The 14,483-nt window shown below is 41.9% G+C and overlaps 1 protein-coding gene across 1 annotated transcript; it reads right to left on the bottom strand.

The window, feature by feature from the left end:
- Positions 1 to 213: 213 nt before the first annotated feature.
- On the bottom strand, positions 214 to 13,296 carry LOC137912736 (pyruvate dehydrogenase protein X component-like). Its single transcript, XM_068756872.1, has 11 exons — positions 13,161 to 13,296; positions 11,990 to 12,073; positions 10,081 to 10,181; positions 8,919 to 9,115; positions 7,546 to 7,644; positions 5,318 to 5,492; positions 4,983 to 5,130; positions 2,976 to 3,034; positions 1,691 to 1,849; positions 1,236 to 1,300; positions 214 to 469 (listed from the first exon to the last, which is right to left on the bottom strand). Exons 1-11 carry the CDS (start codon positions 13,294 to 13,296, stop codon positions 214 to 216), a joined length of 1,479 nt encoding a protein of 492 aa, XP_068612973.1.
- Positions 13,297 to 14,483: the final 1,187 nt, after the last annotated feature.

The raw sequence follows: 14,483 nt of genomic DNA, 5'->3' as shown, positions 1-14,483 counted from the left end.
TGAATGACCGCTCTGGCAGAATCCCTGTTTAACCCCTTCATTACAAAGCCTGGTAATTGTCTTTCAGCAAGCCACAAACGGCGGTTCACTCTATGAACAAGCCTACTTTCTAAGCTCTCTGCTCATCAAAGGACAACACAGACTCTGTCGTGCGGGAGTTTCTTGCTTTGCTATTCCAGTCACATTCACAGAGCTATTATTCATAGGGGGGTTTCAGGCCAGAACCATGCGTTGGGGTTCTTCCAAGTTGGCACGGAATTTATCAAGAAACCGCGAGGCTAATTCGTCATCCACCAGTCGACCGTCACTGGACAGCGTAACGGTCATCAGCTGTTGGACGTGTAGGCTCTGGTCATCCTCACACAGTCGCAGCGCGCTCCGGGAGCTCCCAATGGCAAGGATACACGCTTGTGGGGGGTTGATCACGGCACTGAAACCACTGATTCCAAACATCCCGAGGTTAGATATGCTGCCACACGGAGAAAAAGAGGGAGGGAGGAATGGGATAAGAGAAGAGGCAGCAGACATACTACATCCTTATTCAAGCTCAGTTGTGGAAACCTTTACAGAATATGCAAAATATCCAACAAATGTCTAAAAAAACAAAACGTTACAGCAGCAACTGCCTTCAAATTTACTCCAAATAGTTATGTATAGTAGGTAAGAGTGACCTGCGGGCAGCTTGCTGTTTTGATAATGAGAACTGTAGCTCAGGGGAGGAAGGGCACACACACATCCTCAAGAGGACAATTCATCCCACCTGGATGTCGCAGAAACCACGTGCGTCCTAATGACATTATTAATTCTAATGAGTTGAAGGGGCTCCCTTCCACTTCTATGCAATTGACGGCACAGTAAGTGATCGAACTTGTAGCCCAAGACCACATTCAGTTCAGGCCTGCATGAAATGCCGGCTGTGCATAACTGATTGACCAGAGTTCAATCATATGATGGAAATTTATGATGCCTCTTATCGACAAGCTCGAAAAGACATTGTGAAAATGAATTATATGACACAAATTAAAGGGCAGACAGTTTATCCAATTAACATTGTGTAACTTGTCAGTTACATAAAAGGCTAGAAATGAAAATATTGGAAAATAACATAATTTAATTTATATATTTATAGTATAGTTTAAATATTATATTAAATATGCATAACATATTTAATTTCTAATGTGATGACTTTTGATGCGCCTTTTCTTTCGCCAGGAGATGGGGAGTTTGATGTTTACCTGAAGGAACCGCCCTGGTACTCCTCAGGGAGAAGTTTCCCATCACGTGCCTTCTGGGCCAGCGCCTACAGAAAAACTATACATCAGTCAAGCTTCAAGGTTTAATATGATCACATTAGCCCTAAGACAGGGAACACACAGACAATGCTAATACATACATAACACATTCTCGGGCCACCTAACTGTTTATACAATACTGATCATCAATACAACCCATGGCTGAGATATTCCAGTCAGAACAGAAAGAACCAACCAGGTGAAAGGTGAATGACCTTCTCCTTCTGGCTTGTCCCATCAGGGGTCACCACAGCAAATCAACCTTCTTCACTTCACCCTCTCCTTTGCATCATCCTCCTTCACTACGTCCATGCGTCTTCTCCTGGGTCGACCTCTAGCCCTATTCCCTGGCACTTCTTGTCTTTAAATCTTCCTGTGTTGGGTTTTCATTTTCTTACCTTCGCATTGGCTGAGATCTCCTGGACCCCTTTGTTTGCAGCATCCTTAATGATGGGGGTAATGAGGCCCTTGTCAGTCGCCACGGCGATTGATATGTGGATTGAATCAAGAGCATGTGGTCCATTTTCTGACCATGTCACATTCACTTCTGGCATTTCCTTGAGGGAAAACGCACCATTGGGAGAGAAAAAAAAAAGCTGAAAGATGAAAAACCTTTAATAACACTTTACTTTTGTGTACCTCATGAATGTAGAAAAACACACCAATCATCAACAATATGTATAATATGACCTGCAGAATGCTTTACAATCAATAAAACAGTCAGAAAAGAATCATTTTGCTGGTGAATGTGGCATCAAATCTAATATATGGCATAAAACACATCTCTATTGAAGGCTGGGGCCGTGAACAAACAGAAACTTAAACTGCGTTCAAAAGGAATAGGCGTTGTCAAAAAAAGTCACTTCCTGATGTCGGGTCAACCCGGGGGGGGGTCACAGTTCCTTCTGCCAGTACTCTGATGACATGGCGTTACACAAGTAGAGCACATAACTCAGCTTAGTGAAGGAATCCATTTACCGGACACAGCTTCAACAGCAAAACAAGTGTTCGTTTCCTGACTCCAAGCGATACGCTTCATATTTTACACTTGCATTGTCTGGGAAAAGTACCCGTTGTAATGTTCCGCATTCCTCACATTTACAATAGCAGATGCAGTCAGGTTGTCAGCTGCGACTCAACGTGCTTATAGCAAAGCTTCATACAAATCACATCTACGTCCCAGATGAGTGGCGCATGTTAATGCTCGGAGCCACGGCATAACCGCTAAAGATCACGTTACACAAAACGCAATAAGCAATTCTTATGCTACTCTCCAGGGAGAGTTCGGAAGAAGGACTCAATTACCATTGGAACAACATTTATTTAAATTCCTAAGATCAACCAGTAAATTATTTTAAACATTTAATTTGGAAGAAGAAAAAAAAAAACCCCTCCTGAAATACTGAAACCATACAGTTCAGAGACTGTTGCTACCACCTGGCAAGATGGTTAAAGAGTTTCCTCAATATAGACGGACATATTTCTAGCAGAGCTCCAAGTTGAATAAACATACGTCTTCACATACACAAGCTTATACTTTTACCTCACTGTTTTTTCAACTTGTTTTAACCGATGTCTTCTGCTGCTGTAACATAATAATTTCCCAGAACACATCAGGTACAGCATCATCTATTCTAGATAAAGACCAACAGGATACAGGAATGAACTCTCAGCAACACTTACTTTCAGGGTAACAGCAGCTGCCTTGATAACGAAATCATTGACCGATACTTTGATTTGTTCTGAAAAGACAAAGAAGAAACAAAGTCTGTGAGGTGGTCCAAACTGACTACTGCAGGTAAGCTAAAAGACAGAAGAGGGGTAACAGGAAATGAACAGACGCGTGTGTATTCGACACAAGGCTCGAGAGCCACATTCCCTCTTGGGAAAAATGTCTACCTTTGATATCTCGCTGACCAAGACCAAGCGGTCCTAATCAGTCCCTCTTCAAATGACTCGCTTTTGCTCCCCTGCACTGCGTGACACCGGGAGGTTAGGCGGGTTTAGGCCTGCAAAGGCAGCGCTGCCAGCTTTTACTACTGTTCATTAGTGCAGCCCCAGACGGTTATGAACACTTTGAGCAGAGTGAGTAATGAGCTGACCATGAAATTGCGCTGCCCCTGAACAATGAGGCTCCACAAAAACAACCGGCGGTGTGTGCACGGAGACAATCCCTCAATACACACACAACCTCTCTAATAGGTCTGGTATGGCCGTGCCCGTTTCCTCCATCACAGGAACAGGACCCAAACAGATGTACCGTTTGTTTGAACACTAGGCAACATTTAGCCAAAATAAGGCCAACTACGCGATAGTGCGCTGAACAACATGTTTAAAAATAGGACAGTGACAGAATCACCGTGAAGCTGCGTCATCACGACGAACGGTGCAGCAGCAATTTGAATTTTCTTTGGATTCCGTGAATAGCAGCCTTTACGGAAAAATGTTTCCTTTGAGAGGAGCAAAAGGGTGAACAGAGTTGAGACACTTTCCTTTCCTCAAACCTTCCTTCACTTTTTACACACACATCCTGACAAGTGTTGCGCAGGAAACCTGTGGTTAGCCGACAGTTGAGTACAGATGTCGCTAAGAAAAGGCCAAGAGGGTAAAAACCTGAGGAAGACTGTTAGAATGCTGCTGCTGCTGCCTCTACTGCCTTTGAACAAATCTCTCAAGGCCCAGGCTCAAAAATAATGTTCTGTATGCTAATTAATTTATGAAGAAACGGCAAAAGCCCACAGGAATCGTTTCATATCTCCCCGACAGAGCAGGAGCGTCCCTCTCTACCTTCAAAATGCTCTTGAAGACACAGGTCTTCCAAGAGCACCTGCTCTCGTTACAGTACTTACCTTTCTCCTCGTCTCTCTCGCCTCCCTTCCTCGCTCTAATATTCCTCTATCCCTTGAACTGCAGGACTATAAGGTCGTAATTTTGTTTGCATCAGTCTCAACTGTTATTGAAGTAGTCTGCTGATACAACGTGGTTTCTGAACAGGAGTGGTTTTGTTTTTATAGACAGGACTTCTGGGTGTGCAGTCAGTGACGGGGTGAGCTTGACGGAGCTACTGGGGCTTAAGAGTGTGAATCAGCAACGTGCTAATTCCTGGTTTGTGTATTTTTACACGTAAATGTTGAAGGTTTTCGACTCAAAATGCCATTCGGGGAGTTAACGTTCAAGATTTTCAAGCTGCTAGTCCATAATTATTTGTTAGAAATTGTACAACACAAAATACCAGGTGAGTAAACCTGTCAGTGTGAACCTATCTGTGAATTTGTCTATTAGTCGTTAGCTTAGCAATGCTAGATTCAAGCTTGATATTATAATATCAAGCTTGAATCTAGTATTTCCCATGTGTATACACATGGGAAATACTGACACCAGTGTCAGCTTTTACCTAATTGCAGGAAGCCAACTGCTGGTATTGCAAAAGTATCAGAATTCTGTGTCTAATCAGAGCTTCTCTTACTCTTACAAAGATAAACGTCTCCGTTTCATAGGTCTGTAGCATGGTCGGGGTTTAAACAAGGTGCAGATGAGACTACAGATTGAGTGGACATGCATCAATGCTGACAAACAGCCAGTCATTTGAAAACTCTGAAAGCCACATCTTCATGGAAAAGTTCACTTAAGGACAAGATATCAATACGAGATGATGAGAACAAACATGTAACCTCTGCCTCGTGCTTTTACCTTTGGCCAAGTCTTTACGGAGGTGCATGACGGCCGCCATATCACAGTCAACCGAGGCGTATGCATGGGGGATGGTGGTCTTCGATTGCGTCAGTCTTTGAGCAATCACTCTGCGAATATTTGAAGCTGGGATCTCTGTGAATGTGCCCTGAGGAAGACGAGTAGAGGGAAGCGGTAAATAACTGAATGAGTAGGAGGGTATTTAATTGGACTGGATAATTGATTGAGTAAAAAAAAAAAGCTAATATCAATATGTCATGTTTTGGCAGCATAACACATTTATGAAAACGTAATATGGTGGCATCAACAAAGAGAGAGATAGAGCGAGAGCTTACCGGTGCTCCTGGCTTTCCTGGTACGGAGAGAGGAGGTATGTTGGGTCTGCTACCTGGGGCTGGAGGAGGATGAGGGGCAGTTGTTGGTCTGGGGACAGGACTTGGACTTGCTGGGTCAGCTCTTACTGGAATAGCTTTGGGGGCAGGTGAAGTCTTCAAGAGATTCAATGCATCTCTGTTAAAAAATAAAAAATATATATTCATAGTTTAAAAAAAAGAATGCTTTTAAAATAAAGTGAAATGTAAGTAAAGAGCCAATGCCACTCATTTTGACCTGTATTCTGCTGAATAAAGTACAAGACAAGGCATTTAATCTTTAAACTGATAAGCTGTTGATTTTGTGAATATGTACACATTCTGAATTTGATGCCAACAAAGTGAAGAAAGGTTTGAAATAAGCAGTCTCTAATTTTGGGCGATGAAACAACCACAGCATCTTTTTTTTTCCACTTGCACAATAGCAGCTGTTTCTATTAATGGTAGCAGTATTTACTTTTGAACTGACGCAACTCGGAAATCCCCAAACAAATTTTCTGAGAACGCACTCAGGGTGTAATTCGGGAATAAAATATCTAATAAAGAAAAAGAAAAAAGAATAAAAAACCAAGACAGCAGATAGACTGTAAAAGATGATTATGCAGGCATATTAACATAATTATAAAATGTTGAAAAAATGGTAAGAAAAAGAACAGAGGGATTCAAGTGACTGACTTGAAATTCAGTATTTATTGATTAGTTTTAAGAATATTTACACACAAAAAGTCAAATCATCACTACAGTGGCCCCTACTCATTGATGAGATAAAAGCCTTTTGTGTTGCTGGGGGGGGGGGGGGGGGGGGGTGCTATTCACACCGACCATTTACAACCCTACTGACAGCCAAGGCAAAGGAGCTTCTGGAGGACTGGGAGAAGGTGAGGTGAATATTAAAGAGGTAAAGCAGTTCTTATATTCACAAAGACGGATAAAATGGTCAAAGAAAGTGCTCACATGAATCAACGTGGTCTCATGCTGCCACCTAGGATAGAGAAGGTGGGCGAAGGCACTGGTTTGGTGTCGAGTGTTACATTTCATTTTCTTGCACATTTCAGCAACCAGTCATGGCTGAATGTGGGTCAGGGTTAAAAGAGAACTGTGCTGTCGAGTGATTTACTATAAACCTTCAGACAACATACTGACTTCTGTCATATCAACAGAATAGCGCTTTACGGTTCACACAGCAAGTACACCCGAATCACAAAACAATCAAATTAAAATGTGTACCGGTACCATGCATGAGGCAGAACGAGAGGTAAAGTTTCACACTAAAAAGATTCACCTTTGAGGCAACTTCAAAGTTCAGAGCACAGATTAACAATAATGAGGGGGGAGATTATAAAATATTGTTTTACCCATGGCATAATGGATGTCATCCATTGCTTCTTGGTGAATATTGCTACTTTTGAAAATGATAAAGGACCAAATTGGAGTTTTAAAACGTGTGTTTTTATTTTTCCAACATCCAATCTGTATTTAATTCTTGCTGTCGGTTATGTAAGAGGCTATGATCTCATCTCTGGGTCACGTGACGTCTTCTATTCATGCCCACTATAGAGGGGCCTCACTAGCGGTGAGGGTAGAATGGGAGGGGTACCCTTCCCTCTTTTCAGCCTTATCTGATGTGCAAAAATAAGTGATTAACACTAAAGTGTATGGAAACCCAATAAAAACAGTTCCATATTCTGTGATTGCATCACGATATTGTACAGAATTATTCCAACTGTTGGTTTGATTTGTAATTTATTATTTTCTCCTGTACATGTATGCCTTTATTTACATGAGAAAATGAGAGAGCACAAAGGGTAGCAGAGGCAGCTGTGGCTCAGTTGGTGGAGCAGGTCTACCAGTGACTGATAAGTCAGTGGTTCAAATCCCGGCTCTGACTGTCCACATGTCAAAGTGTCTTCGGGCAAGACACCGATCCCTAAATAGCTCCCAGCGGGCCTGGCAGCAGTCGCCCACTGGAATGTGAATGTGTGTTTGAATGGGTGAATGCGAGGCCCAACTGTAAAGCTCTCTGGGCAAGTTCCTCTTTTTTATTCCAATACCTCATCTCTGCCATTTTGTTTTTGTCCGACTTGCATCCATCCAGATTTAAGGCCAGGTGGCCGGAATCGACCTCGGTTGTAACTCGGATAGTACCCGTGTATAAAACAGGCCTTACAGCGATCCCAGTCCTCCATACTCACTCCTTGGTGATGAGTCCCCTTCGTCCAGTCGGTGTGGCCAAATTTGGGTCAATACCATGGGTATCCAGGATGTGTCTTGCGGCTGGACTTAGACGTAACCTGGACAAAGATGTGTTAAGAGTGAGGAACAATTTGCTAAAAAAAATTAATTCATCTTTTTAAATTTAATGTTGTCATATTTTTGTATTTATTTTCTTACACATTTGTGGTCAAACAAGAGATCTAACCTTGTTTGAAAAGGCCCATCAGGTACAATCTTTGGCTATTTTTCTAGCCTACTGCACCTGCCTGCTTTAATATTGCTTATTCCTCTGTCTATCACCTAAAATAAATCATGCTTGCCATACAAGACTTCCATGTTTCATCTTTTATCCTTTTCGAGCTGGCGAAGATTTTAGAATGTGGCCAGGCTCAGCGTAAAATGTTTGCATAACAAATAGACCTGTATGTTACGTGGAAGCTCTCTTGCGTTCCACACGAGTATTTATTGTGTAAACAGACGGTGGTAGGATCTCACACATTTTGGAACGTGAACACAAAAGACTGTCTTATTCAGCGAGTTTCAGGGCAGCAGATAGTGGAAAACCTGAAATCAGCACAGCTACTAGATATGCACTGAACAACATGGAATAACATGTCATCCAAGTATTTAAATGCCACTGTCAACCGGTAAGATTTGTTGTTGGCTTATTTGGCGTCATACAACTCAAAGGCCACAGTCTGTGATGGTGGTCATTGGGAGCACTGGCTGTTGATTCAGAACAGCTGTGTAACAACAAAAACCCGTCGTAAAAATATACATTTGAGAACACACTCTGGCATTGACAAGAACTAATTTTAGGTACAGTAATACCTTTACATACGTGTATAATTCGTTCCTGGACCAACCTCGTAACTCAATTCGCTCAAATGTAAAATAGATTTTTCCCATATAAAATAACTTAAAAATAAATAAATAAAAGAATCAGTTCCACCTGTCTAAAAACACCCAAATCAACGCTGATAACTATGGAAAGAAAGTTTTTAATTGCTATACAGATACACACAAAATTACAACATAAATGAAATGTGGTGAATATGTGAATTGAGCAAGTGAAGCGCGCTCGGCCATCGAGCGTCAGCATCCGGAACATCTTGGAGTGGGTGTGGGGTACCAAACTGCTGTTACTGCACCACTTTTCACAGATCAAACAGTTAAAAAAAATGCTTGCGCCACTATTTGTTCAACGTGATGACGGACTGTTCTGTTACTAACATTTTCTGATGTTCAGGAGCACTCCTCGGTAAAAGAAGTCAATAATAGAGGTCTGTTAGCAGTGATGTTGCATACAAAGACAAAGCCACAAGTGAAAGATGGAAGATGCAACACTCACGGTCCTGGTGTGGAGGGTTTCAGTGGAGGAGACGGAGAGGGAAGGACAGGGGGAGCGGAAGGGGTGGCAGCCGAATGCTCTGCAGGTCGAGCTGCTGCCTCTGGAGGGGGAATCTCAACCTGCTTCCAGTCCTGCCCTTCCTCCACCATGAGGGCAATGAGAGTTCCCAAGCGCACACCACGGCTACCCTCCTCCATCTGTACAGAGGGTAAGAAAGGCACTTAAACAGCAAGGAGAGAACAGCAAAACCAATGAAGTCACCTCTTAAATGCAACCAAGACTCACTCAGTTGGGTGTCATGTCATTTTAAAAAGGCATAGCTTGATAGATTTTATATTTTCCATTTCTCTTTTTCTCGCTCGTATTTTTCTCTCAGCGTAAATGTAACACATCTGCTGCTGCTTTCCCTCTCCATATTCTACTTGCTATTCTTAGAAAATATGGGAATAAACTATTTCACTGGAGCTTTTCAGCCAAAAGCCTCCAGAATATGAACTCTCATTTTGAAGTGGATCTGGTTACGGTAAAATCTTTGAAACAACAAACTGAGCAGGATCGGATGCAGCCCATCATTCTCCCCCAGCGTCAACTCTAAAGCCCCTACCCCACAATTCCTGGGTGGTTGCTATGGAAACTACCTCATCCCCACTGTGGCAAAGACAGTGAAGGATGGAGTAAGAATGTGAAAGAATTGAAGCAAGGATAGTGAAAATCAAAACAGAGGTGCAAGCTTGTGGTATCTAACAGACAGACAGACAGAATTTGTTTCACTTCTGCTTTGTTCATGTTAGGAAGAGGGTGTGTTGTTCATACATGGACAATGAATAAACAGACTCATTCCCGATGGTTATTTCCTGGTGCAGATTGAAGGTGATATTTGAAAGGTCTACAAGACAGTGTTGAGGACAGCCATGATGTATGTCTTAGAGACAGTGGCTCTGAGGAAAAGACAGGAGGCGGGGCTATTTTGCTTTTACAAATAAAAGGAAATCACAAGGTTTGAGGTCGTTAAGAAAATAACTATCTACAAGACGTACTAACAAGACAACCTCAACCACCAATAAGTAAAGTAAATAAATTAAGTAAACCTGTTACTTGCAGATTAATTCGCTCATCTAATCTTCTCCCTCAGACGTGTTTACATGTGCTTTTGCTCACTCACCAATATCTTCGCCATGATACCATCTTCATTAGACTCCATGACAACAACCGCCTTGTCTGTCTCTATCTCACAAAGGGCGTCGCCTGTTGCCACCGTCTCACCTGTAAAGAAAAAGAAACATTGCCAGAACTTTCAACAGAATAACATTCACTCGGCAACAGAAGCACCAAATTACAAAAAAAATAATAATAATCGTGATCGGAAACACATCAGCAGCATGTTTAAAAAGAACTGGTCTTTCACAGGGGCTATTCACACATTGAGAAGAAATTAGCTGCCAGAAAACAAAACCAAGAGGGAAGAATTCCACGGAAAGGACATAAAGGTGATGCAGAAATCTATCCATAGGTTTTTGGGTTGCAACTCAAATGAAGACTCTAATCAATGTTTCATGGGAAAGAATGTGAGAAACAGAAACAGTGTGTTTGACAGAGGGAGAGGTCTTTCCCTATCCTTGCAATCTCAGTGGGTTCCCACAGGTACACCACCACAGGAGAGGCCTAGAATATATCAGCATCTAATTAGCAGTGGAGGAACACAAGATTTAGAAACCCCTTGGTTGGTTCTCTCATGCTCAGATATTAATTTTGTGCTACACCTCTTGTGCCATAACTCAGAGAGAAATGAGCCTATTCCTCCTTGACAAAAAAGTAAAGTGATGTTGGCAAGTAAACAATCCATTCGTAGAGGAAATGCATGTTAGACAATAATAAGGAAGTGTGGTATAAAGAGGGTCAAGGGTAATCCAGAACTGACAACTGGTCACATCTCCATCTTCTTGGCAAAAAATAATACAAATCTGTAATGCTGTGCATCGCCTCCATAAGTAGCAAAACATAGTAAAATTACTGACAGTACAAGGGACGACAGCAGGCAACATCTAAATTAACTAGTTAGTGAGCTGTTTAAGGTAGAAAGATCTGATGAAAATGAAAATGGCTGTCAGGAGGGCTGAAAGAGCATAGAGTATTGATATCGGAAGCCCCCGGGAGTGAGCAGTAGTGGAGTCAAGATTGGATTTGTAGGAAGCCTTAACACCACATGACCCCAGGGATTCGGTGTGATGTGCAATATTAAAGATTAAACAGGCAACCCTGAGTTTTTTTACCCCCACACTTTTGGAAGGACATTTGACACAACCATAAAAATAGCGAGATATACATGTCAGGGTTACGTTAACATGCATAAGAAACCCTGTACGTTCGTGCAGAATATATAGTGAATTTTCCAATTCAACGGAAATGATTGCTTTCTTTTAAATTAGCATCCGGAAGAAGAAAAACAAGTCGAAAATAGGTGGTTTTCCATACATAAAAAACACTAAACATTCCAAACGCAGGTGTAAAGCAGCAACCTGGATGCTGTATTTTTCCACTGGGAACTTTTCTTCCCCCTTCTCGCTTACGTACACACATTGGTTTATATATATATAAACCAATCTCCCCAAGTCAAACAAGCACATGGTAACACTAGCCAGCAGCCAATCAGAACTTTGCACACTGCCTACTGATAAATGACAGTATGACTGAGGCACCTGCCTGAACAGAGTCACTGCCCAGTTTCCATGCACCAATTAGTTCCCGAAGGTGGTCCAGTGCTCAATCTTTCCCTTGCAAGACAATGTCATCTAGAAAATGGGTCCATTATTGTGGAATAAAGGTGTGTCATTTGATCTGATGAGCACAAAATGCAGAGAATGTGACTCCGAGAATAACATAAACCATCTAAAAGCAGGCTAGTGAATGTGACTCCGAGAATAACATAAACCATCTAAAAGCAGGCTAGTGAATGTGACTCCGAGAATAACATAAACCATCTAAAAGCAGGCTAGTGAATGTGACTCAGAGAGAGGGAGAGGAGTGTTAATGAAGGCGGGCAAATGAAGTCCTGTGTCACATGATTCCATTACCTTCTTTCTTCAGCCATCTGACGAGGTTTCCCTCCTCCATGGTCGGGGATAGAGCCGGCATTTGCACTTTGAGTGGGCTGACACCTACAGGACAGAAATAAAAATACAGTTTAAGGGTGGCATCTGGCTTCGGAATTAAAACAGAAACCTTGCACAGAAATCATCTTCAGAGCCTTCTTACAGGTAAACATCAGCTAAACTACATGAATGTCTGAAGCAGCAGGTCCAAGAATAACCATGTTTGATCCCAACGAGGCCTCAGGAAGAGCAGCAGTGACAATGAATGCCACTATGACAGCAAAAGGAAGGCGGGTCCCTCCTTTGACATGGGCTGACACTACAACAGTGGCTTAAGAACATATTGTACTCTCACAGGCCTTGGACCTTCCACTGTTACCAGGTTGCAGTCACGCAGAAGGCCAGATCACTGCAATCACTACAGGTTTAGTAGAGGAAGACATCAATCCAAGTTGCAGGTGCATCACTGCTCTGCAACTAGCCTGCAGTGCTGCAGACAGACGCTTCATGCACCGAGTGTCGAGCTCACACACACAGAGCTGACACTCGTTAGCTTTGCCAAAGAGGTTAAGGTTTACAGGTGTTGTGAAGTGGATCCAAATAATATTATTTTTTATTCCTTCTTTAACATGGCAATACGATGTTTTCTAACCACTTCCATCTTTTACACATAACCGCTCTAATGGATTAGGATGAAGCCTGCATGATCTTGAAACTGAGTCCTGAAGAGAGATAAATAAAGTGAAAGCCTTTTGACTCCCATCTCCATTCTGAACACTTTTTTACTGGATGTGATGAGCAGAACCATCCTGACTGTTAGTGTGTCACATGCTACCAGTATATTCCAGCTATCATGGGTCAAAGTGGGGGAAAGACTTTGCGTTTTACATACACATTAAAATATCCGAAATTTGGAAGAGACTTCGCGAAATGGCTTTTATTTGTACCAGTCTCTGCTTTCCTGTGCAATGACAATTCGAACACTCCACACTTTCCAGAATTGATATTTGTATTTTAGGTAATATTAAAATATCGAAATTAGCAAACCAGTCGAGAAAATGACATAGGGTGAGTAAATGCAGAAGCTACTTATAGAACATGTCGGCGGCTGCACAAGGATCGGAGGACAGTAACCATCTTTAAATTAACTCACCCAGGAAACATGGTGACGGAAAGAAGTGTCTGGCATGCTTCTGCCATGGGTGTGGCGTCCACAAACATGTTTTACAATTAGATAATCTAAATCCTAGTAGAATACCCTCACGACCCAGACGTAAGGAGGCAGCCATGTTGTCGTCCTCCGTCGTTACAAGCTGTCCATTCTGATGCCTGTCGATAAAACATCTGTAAAGCTCAATTTTAAAATTAGGGTGAAAATTGTTGGCAGTTTCTAGTCATTGAACGTATGAACATGTCGGATAAATCTGATCGACGATCGGGATTATCATATACTTTGCATTAGTGATTAAGGCTTTATTCAGGCTTAAACGAGCAGGCTCAAGAGAAATAACCTTTTTTTTTGGTCCTTCGAACGTCAAGTAACGTCACTGCCCTCTGCTGGAAGGAATGCACGTAGCTCCTCTATTATTTATTATTGTGTACCATGTTTTTAATCTGTGGAAGAAAGAATACGTTTGATAATGTGATATGATAAGGCTTTATATTAGTATGTGTCATTTGTATATATATATAATGTTGGCATCTTGTTTGATGGATCTGATCGTGTGCTGTTTTTCTTATACATCATGCATCCCCTTGGACCAAGTAAAGTCTTTGTCTGTCTCCAGAATCTTACCGATGAGGTGGGCCTCCAGTGCTGGGTATTTGGCTGCTTCTTGATCATTGATTTCCTCATCCATAGTATGGTATCCATAAGGTATTGAAAAGGAGTTAAGTGAGCGTATGTGTGTGTGTGTATGTCTTACGACAGTGTGTATCAAGGAAATAAATGCGTGATTTTCCGGTCAAGGCTGCATGAGGAAATCATTAATAGCTATTCTAAAAATAGATAGGACCAGGAACATGATTTCATTTTAATAAAGGCCTGTACATTCACAAATACTTCTTCATGTTTTTGTCTCATCAAAAATATATCAACAACAACTCAGCTGTGATTTATAATTCACTATCAATGCCACCACAGGAATCTCAGATGGGTTTTTTGGGATCTTGCAAATAGAAGAAGACGTTTTACCTGTAAATGTTTCCGATATATGCTTAGTTTATCTTTTATGAGTTCTTCTAACTGGCCAAGAACTCCCGTGTACCCGTCTCCCCACGCCATAAAAAAAAAAGAGTGAAGCTGAATGCGTGATTCGGTTCTAATATGTCGAACTCACAGTTTTGGTTGAATGCCTCATAGCTTCATTTGACTGTGAAGAGAAAGCGATAAGGGGGCCTGATAAGCTGACGCTGCGTATCTGCTGAGAGCACACAATAGCCCCACTGAGCAGACACGGCACACAGACACGAAATC

The sequence above is a fragment of the Brachionichthys hirsutus genome, unplaced genomic scaffold (genome assembly GCF_040956055.1).
Source record: "Brachionichthys hirsutus isolate HB-005 unplaced genomic scaffold, CSIRO-AGI_Bhir_v1 contig_1405, whole genome shotgun sequence".
NCBI lineage: Eukaryota > Metazoa > Chordata > Actinopteri > Lophiiformes > Brachionichthyidae > Brachionichthys > Brachionichthys hirsutus.
The sequence above is the reverse complement of the archived record's forward strand: the minus strand, read 5'-3'. Positions and strand labels throughout refer to the sequence as shown.